At 38.8% G+C, this 16,591-nt stretch overlaps 2 protein-coding genes across 2 annotated transcripts in view; both read left to right on the top strand.

The window, feature by feature from the left end:
- Positions 1-5,489, top strand: part of selenoe (selenoprotein e) — a 7,418-nt gene extending 1,929 nt beyond the window's left edge. Inside the window, exons 1-5 of the mRNA XM_053610516.1 lie at positions 1-1,474; positions 3,313-3,457; positions 4,467-4,543; positions 4,777-4,855; positions 5,167-5,489. The exon at positions 1-1,474 is cut by the window's left edge and continues 1,929 nt beyond it. Coding sequence (XP_053466491.1) covers positions 3,341-3,457; positions 4,467-4,543; positions 4,777-4,855; positions 5,167-5,310 — 417 coding nt within the window. The 5' untranslated portion in view covers positions 1-1,474; positions 3,313-3,340 and the 3' untranslated portion in view covers positions 5,311-5,489. The remainder of the gene's footprint in view (positions 1,475-3,312; positions 3,458-4,466; positions 4,544-4,776; positions 4,856-5,166) is intronic.
- A 348-nt stretch (positions 5,490-5,837) lies between these two features.
- zgc:112294 (transmembrane protein 17A) lies at positions 5,838-8,993 on the top strand. The gene is made up of 4 exons (XM_053610517.1): positions 5,838-5,973; positions 7,204-7,310; positions 8,446-8,559; positions 8,647-8,993. Exons 1-4 carry the CDS (start codon positions 5,838-5,840, stop codon positions 8,956-8,958), a joined length of 669 nt encoding a protein of 222 aa, XP_053466492.1. The 3' UTR covers positions 8,959-8,993.
- Positions 8,994-16,591: the final 7,598 nt, after the last annotated feature.

The following is a 16,591-nucleotide window of genomic DNA, read 5'->3' as shown; positions in this document are numbered from 1 at the left end:
AGAGGAAAAAGGTACACAGAGAAGATGAGAGCCTGCAGCTGAAAATGGCTTCCTCTTCCTTATTATGCATGCGATAGCTGTGTTAAGGGACAGGGTTATGTGTGTGTGTGTGTGTGTGTGTGTGTGTCTGTGTTTGTTAATATCCTAAACGTCCCAATTGATCTTAATCCAGGCATAAGTGACTCATCGGGGATGAAGGGATGTTTGTAATACGAGGTGTGAGACATCAGGAATAAATATCAGGAATACGAGGAACCTGCACAGGCCACATGCGAAACAATCTGAATAGGTTCTGCAGATGTGGCTGTAACACTTGCGTAACACTGAAATGTTCCTGTTCAGGCACGCAAAATCCTCTCGTCCTTTCTCACACTAGTCCAACCCCCTCACCCCCACACCCCACCCCCTTCACTCCCCAGCTCACACCCCTCTCAGTACTTACTCTGAAGGTTACTTTGGACAGAAGCTCAGACAGCAAGACAGACAGGAGGAAACAGGAAGAACAGAGAGATAGAGGATGGGACAGAGCTGGGGAGGTGTAGAAAGTTGGAGAAAGAGGTATGAAGACAGAAAGAAGAAACAAAATAGTAACTGTGAGATGGATAGAGTAGGAGGGAAGGAGGATTGTGGTGAGGGAGCGAGTGGAGAAAAAGCAAGGGAGAGAGAGAGATAGAGAGAGAGAGATAGAGAGAGGGGGAAAGTAGAGAAAGACAGAGAGCTGGAGAAAAACAGAGGGGAAAGTAGAGAAAGACTCTACGTGTATATGTGAACTGTATGAGGGGGAAATAGAGAGTTCGAGATAGAGGGATAAAGAGAGAGGAAAGTGAGAACGAGAGAGAGAAGAATGAAAAGCGTAAGAGTGAGATGGAGAGAGTGAGAAAGAAGTAAGGAGGAGGAAAAGAGAAAAAAAAAGAGAAGAGAGGGGAAGAAAGCGCAAGAGATTGAGGTGGGGTAAAGAGATAAAGAATGTGAGGAAGAGCCATGAGAAAGAAAGATTAAGACAGATAGTAAGAGCGAAATAAGGGCAGAGGGAGGGAGGGAGAGAAGGAAGGGAAGAAAGAGCAGAAAACAGAGATGAGATAAAGAGATATAGAGGAGGGGCGGAAGAGAAGAGCGAAAGGAAAAAGGTCATGGAAAATAAGACGGAGACAGAGAGATGGAGACAATGTCGAGGGGTGAGATGGAGGGGGAAAGAGAGAGGGAGAAGGGGAACGAGTGAGAAATGAGGAGAGATGAGAGAGGAAGAAAAAATGGAAGGAGGTAGAGAAGGGAAGTGGTGAGAGAGGAAAAGAGAGAAAGATGTGGAGGAGCAAGGAGAAGGAAAAGAGAGGGGAAAATAGAGAGAGAAAAAGAGATGGGGGGGTGACATGGTATAGTGTAGTGGGTTGGTTTCTACGCAGCATTCCTATGTACAGCAGTTTCTTTTCACTGGTTATCTTCGTGTATGAGGCAGGAAAAACAGCGCCCTCTGTTGGTTAGTTACTATTAATGCACAACCTTATTGTTTGTTATTGTGTGTTACTATAATACTATAAAATTCTGTAAGGGCGTTAAACACATGTTACAACATGCTTGGTGTATTTATTCCCAGCTTCTCTGGTGTCTGGTATATTTGAGGTTTAATCATTTTGTAATATCCACCATATCAATCAAAATATACTTTTTAATCTAACTGATTTAATTCTACAATTATGCAATTATTCATCTTAACACATACTAATTAGGAATTATGTAGTACATGTGTTACTTTTTCAGAAGCCCTGTCCCTTATATTTACTTTTTTATTTATTTATTTTTTTTAAAAAAAGGCTTATATATCTACAATTACTGATTTGACCTTTCCCTCCTGTGTCTGCCATTTAATTCTCCAGTTTGATCAAAAATGTAATTGGTGCCACATTACAGGTCTTCATGTGGTCAAATTCTGATCTTTTCTCCTATATACAATTATGAAAACTACAGAAGTAAATTTCCAGCATTTTAAAGTCTGCTTATCGCAAAAGTGAAAAGGGGGAATATCACATTCACATTTCCATTAAAATCACCTTTAAATATTCCGCTGAAAGACTCCGACGTATAATTTGTCTAAAAGCTCCTGCTACTTATTGATTTCATTTTAATTTAATATAATAAACAAAACCTACACTCCTTTATTCTGAACCTACAGAGATTTTTCTAGCCATGTTTATAAAACTGGCTCCTTATCTACTTACGTGATCGTTTGCAGAACACCGAGTTCACAACGTTAATAAAAACACGTCTTTTGTTTTGGTGAAAAAATATTTGCACTGTCTCGATGATATCGGATGGGCTTTCCCACACCACCAAACACATAATGTTGTTGTTCGTGGTGGTGGTGGTTGTGTTGGTTGAGTTGGTCGGCTCTGAATAATCGGGTTTGATGGGTGTTCGCTATAATTAGTTTATACTGTACATGCTTGTAATCCCAGCTATTGTAAACGTGCATTTCATACATTGTTTAGCCCCACGTTTTACATCCGCCTCTGTTCAAACGTCAGCACTGAACAATATACTGATTAAAAACAAAACTCTGACAGTATAAGGGACCTATAGATTCAGTGAACTGTGTAAACACTCTCAGCTCTCAGAGGTCATGACCGCTGTCTTATTCAAAAGCACCAGTAGCAGTATTGAGGGATTTATGAGCTTTCATGAGTGAGTTATGAGCAGCTTTCATTTCTGTCGCAGTACAATAAGACGTTAAAATCAGTATTGTGTGATTAAGCCTTGAAGGACTATGGGAGACTCTGATAAAACTCCAGATGGAAATTTACACCAGAAATTGTCAAATTAAAAGCAATGACATTGCACTCAATTAGGCTAAGTTTATAGTTTTATTTATATTTAGCATTTCAGGTCGGATTTCAGTTAAACATATGTAGTAAGTGTACCCTATGGAATATTTTCACTCTTATAGCCCTTACAACTTTTTTTTTTTTTTTTTAAACAGTGAATATAAGAAAAAATGCATTTAACTGTTCAAATGACCTTTAATTTATGTACAGTGCATATTTATAAATTTTATATAAGATGGATACAAATGGCGCCCCGATCATAGAATCACCAGCATTTCCGGCAAAATGCTAGATATATTCAGGCAGAACTTTTCCGAGTCACTCGTTTCTACCTGCACATCATTACGTCCTGTTTCAAAGCTTTGCCGCAAAATGATTAAAAAAAAAAAAAATCTGGCTGTTCTCTTTTATATTCCGAAAAGAGACGGGACACTAGACGGACCAATCAGGCTTTGCCACATGAGTGCAGTTATCAGTGCACCTGTATTTCCCACAGACATTTTCCATTGCTGTGAGATTTCACCATGTGGCTCTCAATGATGATCCTCTTGGCGCTCTGTGCCACGGGAAAAACAGAGGAAAACACCACACAGAGTCCAGCCGGAAAAGAAAAACTCATCATTGCCAGAGGGAAACTGATTGTGAGTAGTTTTATAGAGAATCTGGATAGTTTTGTGGTTATGTTGCAAAATAACTACTTCGAGTGAAAAATAGCTCCACTGGATTCCAATGACACAGGACTGATATTGAAATCAAAACAGAAATGAATGAAACTCGTGCATTACACTGGTGTATTCTATACCACAGCACAGATTCGTTCTGAAATCTAATTGGTTAGAACGTGTTGATTATTTTTCTAAAACAACAACTCAGACAGTAGTTCCAGCTGCAAGGCAAATCCCAGGTTGGTATTAACGCACTCATTCTAATATGCTATCGTTTCTATAGTAACCGCTTTAACACGGACTCGTATGGTGGACACTCCACATAAACAGATTGAACACATGTAAACACAATTGTTCATATGGTGAAGTTTTCCATAAGGAGACTTTGATGTAGCATTTACGGAAGGAGTCTCCATTCCCAGGGCTTTGTAATAATCTGGGGTAAATTTGCAACTTAAAATGTTTTCGGACATGGACAGAGGGGTTTGTGGTTTCTTAGATTAGACAAGCCTACAAGCTGTATTTTTATTTTTATTATTATTTTTTTTTAATCTTGTTAAAGACAGAGGAACTGGTGAGGGAAGAACTGTTTATAGCTGCTATAAAAAGTGATTTGTTTTCCTCAACATTAAGTGCAACTCATATATATATATACCATGTACCACAGTGATGGATGCTCCGTGGTCAGTTACCTCAAGAACAATGATAATATGTGCCATGTAAGCTAGTCATAGTAGTTACATAGTAGTTGTCGACTTGTACTCTCAATATCACTATATGCCAGTATCGTTCACCAATTCCTGTGTATTGCTTACAGAAGCTCAATACTGCAACTCACTACATTATCTACAGTAAATGCTAACCTGGCTTCTACCATAACCACCAGGAGAAACAGAAGGCAAATGAACAAATGAACGTGTAATAATATAGCTTCTCTTTTCTTAACTCTTATGTCTGCTAATGGCTTTGTGTTTTCTCCGAAAAGGCTCCCAGCGTGGTGGGATGATCCATAAAGAAGATGCCCGAGCTCTACAAGTTCCTCATGGAGCGCTTGGCACTGTAGTATCCTCACATATTAGCATGAATTAGCATGAAAATAGCTGCTCAGATTCAGATGCCATGTACTGTGAAGTTAAGCTTTCGGTTTAGTGGGATTTGAAGAGAAGAGTTTTAGATGTTCAGTGAACTTCAATGAAAAGTAAAGTGATTTTAGAGCTGCATTGTTTAAAAACATACAGTAAATGCACAACTGGAGCATCTTTGAGAGGCTGTTTGCTTTAACCCGTGTGTAAAAGTCATAACCTGGAGTATGATTCCGGAGACGACAAAAACCCACGTCTTATCTTTTACAATGAGAAGGATGAGGAGGTGAAGGTAAGATGCGCTTCTTTTGAACGTGTACAGCCAAATATTGTGCAAACGTTTCCGTAGCATAGCACTGCAGTGCTACAATACACCAGCCAACTTTGGTTCACTTTGGGTTTTACTTTTGTACAAGATGGTAACTACGGTTACCAAATTCTGACTCCTGAAAATTGCAACTTTGAATGGAAACTTTGATGGAATGTTGTTTATCTAATAGGCTAACATCTAAACATCATGCATCATCTGAGGGGAAAACTCCTAGCATGGACTAGCATGAAAATTGTCAACTCTTTCGATCAGAAAGCCTTTTTCATCCTCAGATTGTTCCACTCAAGAAGATGAAGTCAGATGAAATCTGTGATCTTCTGGACTCTCTTGGCTTCTACAAGAGGTCACAAAAAGGAGAGGATGTCCCTGAAGAATTTATGAATTTCCCCCTGAAGGCTCCACGAGACGAACTTTGACCCCTGGTGGTCAACAGCTGCAACTGCACCAAGCAAAAATAATGACGCCCAGGACCTCAAGGCCTCACAATTGGGTCAGGTTCTGGGCTGAGATACAGTAGTGTTAGCTTGGTGCAGCAGCTGTTTGCAACTAATCACTTAAACATGATGAATTGCATAATAAATGGTTTTGAAATCTTTGCATGGTGCATGAATCAATCATGGAAAAGTGTTCAATGCGATTACATCCGACTGGATGAAGCAGCATCAACTTAGTAGGGATAACGAAAAAATCTTCAGAAGCCACTGATTCTGTCAGATCGAATGACTCTAAACAAAGTGGTATGGTAACTGTTAAGCACCCAGAATATAGTTGGCACATGTTTAATCAGAATCCAGATGAAGCATATGCAAGACTAACGCTAATCCCCTGTCAAGGGGATTTAATCTGGTTAGCGTTTAGCCATCTGTCTCTAATCTCGGCTGACACAAGACAGAGCCTCAGAGGGGTGAAGTGCAGCATGGCTGAGTGATTCTGTTAGGCCACCATGCCAGTGTTTTACAGCCCGATACCCCAGAATCTGAGAGTGGGTCTGGCAAACGCCAGTAGTGCCATATTTATCAACAACAAAACAAGAGATAGCGGTTATCTGGGGGGACATGGCATTGAGAATGAAGGTGAGTGCTAACCTGAAATTTACGTTTGAAAATTCACTTGTAGTTTAGTATGTTTTACAAATCCTGAGTCCTGATAGTTGTGTGGTTTTACTGCTTTATTTTACAGTAATTATGGTTAACAAATTCTAGATCTGTAAAATTGTGCAGTTTTTCTTTGTTCATTTACGATAATATTGATTACCAAATTCTGAATGCTGATACTTCTGTGGTTTTATTCTTTTTTGGTTTAAGGTAATCGTGTTTACCAAATTTTCTGAATCAAGAAAATTTCATGGTTTTACTGTGATACTTTATGGTAACTTTTTTTTTGTTTTTTGTTTTTTTTTTAAGCAAAATTGAATCCCGAAATTCATGTGCTACCATGTGGTACATTGTGGTAATTACAATCGCCATGAAACTACAATTTTACGATGGTATCTTATGATATTGTAAGTTTATGAAACTGTCTTTACTTTACAAAAAGGGTTTACAAAAATTTGGGTTAACAAAACATAATAAAATAAGAAAAGGAAAAAAAAAATTACTAAATAAAACCACTTAAATCCTGAACTAAATGCAGAGTTCTAAATAGATACACTTTTAGTTTTGGTGTCTCACTGCTCAAGGGTCTTGGATCAAGGCCCTCAACCCTCAAATGTATAAATTAGATGGGCGTAAGTCGCTCTGGATAAGGGCGTCTGAAGGGCGATTGAAGGGCGTTCAATCCTGAGCGTTCACATTTCTTTGGATATTTATTTTCCAATACTCTGATTTTCCTCTGTCCTGCAGGTGGATTGCATACTCATATAATTTCAAATATATGTTATTTCATTTCAGAGTTCCATTTAAAAAAAAATCAGTGCTGGAACTTAGCACCTCAAGCTTGTCAGTTCTACTTTTTTTTTTCCCTTAAAAAACAAACCCCAATGCATATATTGTTTCAACATATATTGTTTAAGAAGCACCACACACTCTGTTGAGGTGAGAGAACACATCTATGGTATTGTGACAGACGCCCTTATCCAGAGCGACTTACACCCATCTAAATTACATTTGAGGGTTGAGGGCCTTGATCCAAGATTTGAACTTGCAACCTTCCAGCCAGAAGGCCAATGTTTTAAACATTAAGCTACTACTGCCACACAGTGAGTGGGTGAAAGTTGGGGTAATGAGAACGCCTGTCAATGGGTTCTTTGCGGTTAATATTTACATGACAAGCAGCAGAGGGCTTTAAAAATATCTCCAACACATTTCCAGTTTCCAGCAAGGTTTCATCTCACCTGCCTCTGCAGATGCTTCTCTACTTCAATATGTTCTTCTTTCCTTTCTGGTGGCTCTCTGAGATTGTCATGCTGGACTTAAAGGTGCGTCTTAGTCTTTCAAGCTTAGTCTTCCAAATGTTTATGCTTCAAATAAAATGTAGGTGCAAAGTGAAAATCCAGGATAGTTTCATAGAAAACAATTTTGTATTCTATATCACTGTAGTATGAAACATTGGCTTCGCAAGATATGACCATATCTTATAAATATTATTTCTATTATTAGACCTTGAAGTTAGACCTTGGGCTGGCATAGTGACCTGGAATTTAGACTATCGTTGAACTGAAGGTCCAGACAGCTTGCCATTTAAGAAATAGTCCAGTCAAAAATTATTATTTTTTTTTTTCCCAAATAATTTATGAAAGTTGCTTCTTGCTTTAGTTTTAGACTGAAGCATGGAACCAAGTGGTGACATGGTGGAAATTTTTTGATAAGGTGTAACCATAAATTAATATGTTAAGGCAAATTATGTTTGTTGAGATCTATGTATGTCATTGCCTTAAAATACATAAAAAAAAAAAAAAAAAATCATGGCAATTATGATATTTGAAAATGAGTAAGACGAAAATCAATTAAATTATCCCAGTGTAGTGACAGGAACCAGTATGGAGCTAACTAACAAGATTACACTCTTGGAATGAGGCATTAAGACATACTGGAATCACTGGCATTGTTAAGGAATCACCTTAAGCGACTTCTCGAAGCAAATTTTGCCTGTTTCCACCAAATAATTAAATTCGAGGCCACATATTAAGTATGACGTTCCCACAGCGTATCAAGTCATTGGTTCGAATTAGACAATTCGTGGCCACAACTTCGGTATCATAATAATTCATATTCATGAAATACTTCTTGATAATATTTTCTCGTAGTCTCAATATATTACCTTGTGGTGATGCGTTATTGAAAAATAACCACCATGGCAACCCAGTGGCTTGAGAGCTACAGGTATGAGGCCAATATTGCTAAAAAAAAAACAAAAAAAAAAATTAAGCAAAGGATATCAGAAAGATCAAAATATCAAACAAGAGATATGAAGATGTTTTGGCTGATTTAGTGTAGATGCGAAACTGTATGAATTCATTTTTTTTCACTGAATTATTCCTTAATAATGGTTTGAGAGAAATTATTATAAGACTGTAAGTGAATTATCTTGTTTCTATTTTATTTTAAACCAAGTTCACCCTACTGCCTGGATACTACCAGTGTCTGATGGTGGGTGGAATGGTAATAATTAGCGCACTTGAGGTTCTCCGTGTGTACCTCGGCTACGTTGGGAACCTGAAAGAAAAGGTAATAGGAGTATGATTAAGTTAAAGTGTGTGTGTTTCAGTGTGCATGTGTTCAGAGTGCTTTATTCCTCCTCGCTTCTCCTGTAAGGTCCCGGAGCTTGCTGCTTTCTTGCTGATCTCTTTAGCTTTCCAGCTGCCCATCCTCCTCTTCTTCCTCACCGATGAAGGCCTGATCATCCTCCCTCTGGAGCAAGCAGTGCACGCTCTGTATCTGGCCTTCCTCCTGGGCGAGGTGTTGTCTTCATTTGTGGCTCTGAGGGTCATGACGAGGAAACTCACGCTGCAGTTCCACCTCAGGCAGTTCAGGCCTGTAGACACATCCTCTATGTTCAGCTTCTCTTGTGGAAACAGGAGTGTGTTACCGGTTCTCCCTACGCTCAGAGACGCCCAACCACAGTGATTAGACACAGGTGCTGTGTTTCATTTGAAGTTACCTGTCTCACTGGGCAGCATTTGGACTGTAAAGGAACCCTGAAAGGCATTGTATTAGAGTCATCATTCATCATAACTTTTACCTCTGTGTCTATGAAAACAGTTTATTCCTAAGGAGGCTGGGAATATTAGTTTATTCAGTTTTTCTCTTTATAATTTTTTAAATATTAAGGAAGGACATTAAATCGAAAAGTTCCCAGTTTAAACACTGGGTGTCACTATCAACCGGACCAGCTTCCCTTCTCTTCTTTCCACTTTTCAAAAACAATACTGAAATAAAATATAGTAATCTAAGGTTAATGTTACAGAGATTCAAAGTAGACATAACTACCAAGGAACAAAAAAGAATACAAATACAGACTGGAATATCTAAGGTAGGAATGGAGTAATCAGGGAATATAAGTAGAGAGTCAAATCTGTTATAAAATCTTGATGAAACTGACACTATTTCCTGTGAACTTTGTAAAAACAGGCCTAAAAAAAAAAAAAGCCCTGTAAAAACTGTCAATTGCCGACTTAAACTGAAATGCAATTGAATTAACCTGGCCTTTACACATTGTGTACATATTATTAGGACACATAAAGTATCTCCATAAATTTTGGCACCCTGCTCTCTTGCTATGTTAAACTGTGTAATACATATCATGACCACATGGGGGCGGAATAAAACAATTACACTTACAGCAAAACCCTACTGCCACAAAGCATTCATGGGATGACTCATCACGCTAGTTCTCATGCGGCACGCACACACACACACACACACACACACACACACACAAACTGCAGTAGGGAATACCACTAGTGTCTGTGTTAATCATAGTAAAACCTTTAGTAGTATGTGAGAATGTGTTCTTTTTTTTTCTTTTTTTTTTTACTTGACAACTTTAGTACTATGTAAATACAGGTATGTTGGGAAAAAAGGAGATCCACACAAAAAACACGTGTATTTTTTTTATTTTTTTCATATGGAAAAGACTCGTTTATTTATAAAGGAGTCTCCAGTTCGGTGCATTATAACAGCCAGAGGTCAAGCTGTAACTTTAAGTTTTCTGCCATGGGAATGTCTTCAGGACAGAGGACTTTTTATTTTTATTTTATTTATTTATTTTTTTTAAATTTTGCGGTTTATTGGTAAGATGACAACCTGACGTTTTGTCATATTAACTTAAGAGAGAGAAAAATATAGAGGCTGGTGATGGAACTGCTCTTTGTAGCTGCTATAACGTAAGTGATAACAGGGACTAACTTGCTTTGTGGACGTTCCGAAACATTCAACATGAATAAACTGCTAAAAACATACAGTGTGTCATTCTTTAATAAATAAAAATGGTAATCAATGGGCAAATTCTACGAGAAAGTCTAAGAGGAATGAAATACTTCATGACATGCTGTTATAAGGTATCAATAGAGGCTATTCTGAATACTTTAGAGCGGATGCTAAAGCAGTCGGTGTATATGAGGAACACTTTTATGACAGTTGTAACTGCTGTTATGAATTCTGGCAGTGATGATGATGATGGTGATGATGATGATGATTATACGGTAGGTTTCGTTCTCTCCTTCAATCATTTTGTCTCATCACAGTTAGGAGCTGAACTCTGGAACACTGCTGCTGCTGCTGTTATTCCAGATGTTCTGCCATCTTTCATTTGTATTAACTTGTTGAATCCGGAGTTTTTCCCAGCTCTGGGAGGACTGAGGAATTTTACTCAGCACAATGACAGAAACCGTGTGCTTCTTTTAAAAATGTCTGGAAAGGTTTGTAAACATAGGCGTTTTATTTTCGGTAACAATGCGCTTCAATTAATCAGTTCAGCGAACTGCTTAATTATACCGCATAACCGGTAAGTAACTTGATTAACACTTTAAGCAACTCATATGGACAATATAAATGTAATATTAGTGAAGAAGTAAAAATATAAAACTGCATGCATCCTCTTTCGGCTTATATCAGTTTACCGTGTCTTACACGTGGCACATCAAACCATGTGAAAGAAAAACAGTTGATACACAGGAGTATGTATAGGTTATTAAAATAGGTTTTCGATAGTTATATTAATAAAAAGGTACAATTTGATGACGATATCGTTAATAGAGCGTTTAAAAGGTCCCAATTAGTGTGATTTTTCAGACTCATAAGTTGTACGCTCCAACCAATTGAAAGACTGCTTCACACAGCGCCAAGGTTAGCCATCTCTGTGTTAGCAATAGCTAACAAATTGCAAAAAAAATAATAAAAATAGTTAATGTTGCTTCTTGTTGCTTCATGGGGAAAAAAACCTGACGTTACAGCTATAACACATAGGTATAATTTTATCATTTACACCTGCACAGGTACAAAAAAAAAATCTGACTGCCATCTATACAGCAGTCCCTTTTTCTTGCTCGGTCTTTATTATTCGCTCGTGTGTGTGTGTGATATAATATATCTCCCTAATTACAATATTACAGCTGTACCAGCCTCCGGTTATGGCTCCTTTAAAAGTTTTTAATGAGCACTTTGGGGCTCTGTTGGAAATGTTGAAGCACCTGAAACAATCCACCCATGAGCATGATGCATTCTTTGGAATTGCTTTAGGGAACAATAGGGTTGGCAGATATTTTAGCTTGATATAATAAAGAAGAAATAAAGAGAGATGCATATATACAGGAGCTGATGAGGTGGTGGAGTCATATAAGATCTATTTTTATCTCTATGCCATGCACGACATTTTTTAAATATACTGTATGTAGTCCGGAATATCAGAGTGGTTTCGATCAATTTGGAGTAAGTACATAGTGAATCAGCTAAAGTGTGAGAACGATCATAGTAACATCTATGACCAAGCTGCTTAATTCTGGATTCTGATAGGTCAGAAGGTGCTGATTCATTTCCTAGAACAGCAGCTCTGAGAGTACAGTAGTTCTGGCTAATAATCTCTTGGATATGAATGTTTTTAATCTCTCAAGAAAAATGTTTAAATGTTTATTATTTAACATTTATGGAAGGAGTCCCCAGCGTCAGTGTCAGTAGTTTCCAGTTGCTTGGTAACAGTACATATATATATATATATATATATATATATATATATATATATATATATATATATATATATATATATATATATATATAAACAATGAACTTTTAGGTGGTTAAATTTTAGGGGCATCTTTGATTACTTTCCTATAACTTTCCTATGCTTTGTTGTGTCTTATTCCTTACTTATTATCAACTTTGTCCATTGTTAACGTCTGGATCCATCACGAAACTGTGAAACAGCTGGACACCAGAAAGAAAAAAAAAAATGCACCAAAAGATTAAAAAGTGTGTCTCGCAAGAGAATCATATCTATACTATTGCAGGCGTATTACAGAAAGAAACTAAAGTGTAATCATATTTCTCTCCCGGGTGAGTAACCATGAGTCCTCACCCTCTGTGGCCTCTCGTGGCCACAGCTTAATGACTTTGCCCTCCATCACTCAGAAAGAGATAGAAGCTACAGAAAAGGGGGGAGAGAGAGAGAGAGAGAGAGAGAGAGAGAGAGAGAGGAAAAAGAAGCGGCGGGCTTGGGAATGGAAATGTACTCTGGAGATCAGGGCTCTTCAATGCCCAGAGCTTGTGTGCTTGAAGAGTGAGCTGAATGAATACATTTTGGACACGGAGGGATGAGATGAAATGGATGGGAACAGCACTGGCAGACTAAAACATACTGATTCACTGAGAATAAAGCCTTGCGATCATTGCTTACAGGATATTGTGTGGATTCCAGCGTACTGATTGTAAATGGCTTTTGTAGGACTCTCTATTTTCTGCGAAAGTGACTGGGAAGAACCTGTAAGGAGGACAAAGTTTAGACCTGGTCATTATCTCCAATTATTTATTTTTTTTCTAGTCCTGTCATTCTGTAGTCTGTATGTGCACGTTATGATGTAGGTAGATGGAAGATTCACTGGGAAACATATCATGGAGTTAATATTTGATAAATAGCTCACATAATCGTGTGCTCGAATATTCTATTTTTACTTTAAAATCGGTCAGTGGAAGATCAGAAGATCAACAGGGAGCGAAATTAGCCATGCTCTCTGAGTGGGAGGGATGACGTACTCTCTATTACCCGTCAATCACAGCGACACTAGTTAATCGTGAGCCTCTTTGAGCACATGTATGTGGAAAAGGGCGAATAACGTTTTCCTCCAAGTGTGTACTGCTGCCCTGTGACAGCACGAGCAGAAGTTTAAAGAGATGTGGTTGGCTGGCATCACATGCCTTGGAGGAAGCACGCGTCAGCATTCACCCTCCTGAGATAAGAACCTAGAACCCCAAAAATGTTGTGAGTTAGGCGACAGAGTGGTTTAGTAGCTAGCACATTTGCCTCGCACCTCCAGGGTTGGGGGAACGGTTCCTGTCTCCGCCTTGTGTCGTCCCCATGTTTCCTCCACGTAGTCTGGTTTCCTCCCACAGTCCAATGACATGCATTGGCATCTCTAAATCATTCCTAATGTATGATTGTGTCCTGCAGTGGGTTGGCAGCCTGTCCAGGGTGTCCCCTACCTTGTGCCCTGAGTCCCCTGGGATAAGCTCGATGCTCCCCCACGACCCATTGTAGGATAATATATATATATATATATATATATATATATATATATATATATATATATATATATATCTATAATAGAAAGAAATGCAGTAGTAAAACAGTTGTTACTATAGAAATGACAACATCATAAGTACAAAGTATAAGCACGCATGATTGCAGGAATGTTTCTCTTTCATTTTCCTGTTTTTAAAGCATCCCATTAATGCAGCGTGAGTAAATGAGAAATTCAGCCTACAGGGGATTGTGTCAATTTTACCAGAACGGTGCACGTTTCCACCACTATATAAGATGTAAAATGCGAGCTATCCAGCTGGGAACGGGAACGTGATGGATGTCACTATATGGATGGCTTCATTTCATGTTGACACTTTTCTGATCAGTTTCCCTTTGAGGACTGATTGCAGCCTGTTCCACATGAGACTGACTTGATCAGTGGGTAAAAGAATGGCATTGTTAGTTAGAGACATGTGTTTATGCACGGAGGATGGATGAGAACAGTGAAGGATCATTCCGTAGGCTGTTTTGTACAGAGGTCAATGCTGTAGTTTGAATGTAGACTTTGCTGGAAAAATTTGACGTTTGACGCTGCGTCGTAAACATACGTCAAGTCGGTGAACTGGATCTGATGGCTTGTAATAAAACTCTGCAAGATGTGCCGGACATTTTCTGGGTGGAAATACAATAGCGTGGCGTTTAATATCTATTCAGTAAGACATGGTGATATTTTTAAGGATGGAAATTGCGCAATTGTCATTAAACTACCCACCCACTCGAGAGTTTAACAACTTGTCATCGCTTTACAATGAAAATTAGGTTAATTGCTGTCTTTATAAGAAGAAGAAGAAGAAGAAAAGAGTTACGGTTTTAAAGTTTGACAGTTAATTAGACCTGAAGTACACCGACTGTCCAAAACGCATTGGGAGTTTAGCATAAATTTGAGTTCTGCTACACTTTTGCAAGCATGTAGCGAGCCAATTTTAGCCGCACTGCAACCGTCATGCCCTTCAAGCATCCTGCAGAGCTTTTTTTTTTTTTTTTTTTAGTGAAATGAACTTTCAAGCGGACACATGAGAAAGTTTAATCAGAGCTCTCAGCCACAATTCTAGAGTACCCTTTCCTGTAACCACAGCATGAGCCTCCTCCTTAAAATTACTGTAAAGCGATTCAGAATCCTTTCCCTCCTGACTTCATTTGATTTAGCAGGAGAAGTATTTGGTCTCATTTATCTTGCTGCATTTGCCTTGCCAACGCTGCCAGGCCCTCAATTTAGAGAATCACATTTTCAATTTGTCTGGCCGTCAGTGTCGGGTGGGGTGGGGTGGGGGGAACGGTGATCTGAGCTGCTGCAGGTGGTGGAAACGTGGTTGGGGACGTTGATGAATATGGCTCAGCACTGGTGTGGCTTTAATCTCAAGGTTTTTTTTTTTGTGACAGCAGCCTCTGCCTGTTAGCAAGCTGGCGCTGGCATTAATGACTCGAGCTTCGGTGTGGATCCCAGTGTTTAATGCGCGGGTCTAGAGCTTCAATTTCACGACGATGAGATTTGTGTAGTGGGATTTTCCTCGCTGTCTATTAAAAGTTTATTCGGCAACCCTGTTTGTTAGCGGCAAGAGGGAATAGATCCATTTATATCGTGGTGCAGGGGGAATGGGTTGATGTAACGCAGTTAATGAAGGAGAGGAATTGGTTATAAGGCTTGTGGCAGCCAAAATGCAAAAAAAAAAAAAAAGAAAAAAAAGAGCAATAGAAAGGTAATGTCTGCGAACGAAAAGAGGTTTGGTAGTGTTTCCACACATTGACTGCATCTTGGTTAGAGAGGAAAGAAAGCATTCTGTTTTTCAAGGTTAGGCTAAAAATTGTCCAGAGTTGTAGTTTATGAAAGCCAATGATTCAATCTCAAATACGTTCAAAAATGTCATTTGGACAGGAATGACTTTCTCCACTGTAGCATGACTGTATAAGATGTCCCGCCTGATGTGAATACAGTCCTGCATTTCTACTGAAACCTGGACCTGAGTCACATATTAATGAGAACTTTGTCACCAGTTAGCATCTGCTTAAGTGTTTCAGTGCTGGGATTTGTAGCAGACACAAGGACAAAATGAAACGAGTGTGGCATTTCATATTAATCCGTAGACACAGACTGGTGGCTTACTGGCACCGTTATGCTGTGTGGGGCATTTATTTATTTTGCTGGAATGGTGTGGATCCACTTCTCCCTGTAGAGAGAAGAGTCACTCCGAATCATATAGAGTTCGTTGTCCGATCTTTGACCTTTATCCTTTGATTTGTTGTTTTTCCATATTTCTCATTTCATTTGCTACAGTTTGTACAGACTCACAGAAATTGGACAGCTGAAGATTGGAAAGCCATCTGCTGGTCGTTTCCCAATCTCCCGCTCTTTAGGTTTGGTGATTCTGTGCCCAGTTAGCTTGGTTCTAGGTTGACAGGAGTGGAACCTGATGTGATCTTCTGCTGTTGTCGCCCATCCGCCTCAAGGTTCAACGTGTTGTTCATTCTGAGATGCTTTTCTACTCACCACGGTTGTAAAACGTGGTTATTTGAGTTACTGCGTCAACCCGAACCGCTCTCGCTCTCTCTGGGCTTGGACTTCTCTCTATCCATAGATCCCGTCTCCCACCCTCTCTGGGTGGCAGGTCTTTCAGTGTTGTAGCACCTAAAATCTAGAATTCTCTCGCTCTTCGCAGGATCTCAGAGTTCAAATCTAAATTAAAAACGGATCTGTTTTCTCAGTGTTATCTGTCCTAATCTGTTATAATGCATTTTCTCACTGTGTATTTCTTTTCTGTGTTTGGTTGCTTATTGTTTTTCACATTGTGTGTTTGTCCATGATTGTTCATTGTTTATGTATCATTGTATTTCAAAGCGTCCTTACGCTCTGGAAAGGTGCTATATAAATTAAACATTATTATTATTATTATTATTATTATTATTATTATTATTATTATTATTATTGCTGCAGCCTTCCAGTCAGTATGGACCAGCCTGACCATTCTCCTC

Source organism: Ictalurus furcatus, chromosome 22 (assembly GCF_023375685.1).
Source record: "Ictalurus furcatus strain D&B chromosome 22, Billie_1.0, whole genome shotgun sequence".
NCBI lineage: Eukaryota > Metazoa > Chordata > Actinopteri > Siluriformes > Ictaluridae > Ictalurus > Ictalurus furcatus.
The sequence above is the reverse complement of the archived record's forward strand: the minus strand, read 5'-3'. Positions and strand labels throughout refer to the sequence as shown.

Bases quoted from the DNA above. Each gene is read 5' to 3' on its own strand.
- zgc:112294 (XM_053610517.1), top strand. From the start codon at position 5,838: ATGCCAGTGTTTTACAGCCCGATACCCCAGAATCTGAGAGTGGGTCTG. The intron at 5,974-7,203 runs GCTAACCTGAAA...ACACATTTCCAG, and splicing joins CATTGAGAATGAAGGTGAGT to TTTCCAGCAAGGTTTCATCT. The intron at 8,560-8,646 runs GTAATAGGAGTA...TTCTCCTGTAAG, and splicing joins TTGGGAACCTGAAAGAAAAG to GTCCCGGAGCTTGCTGCTTT.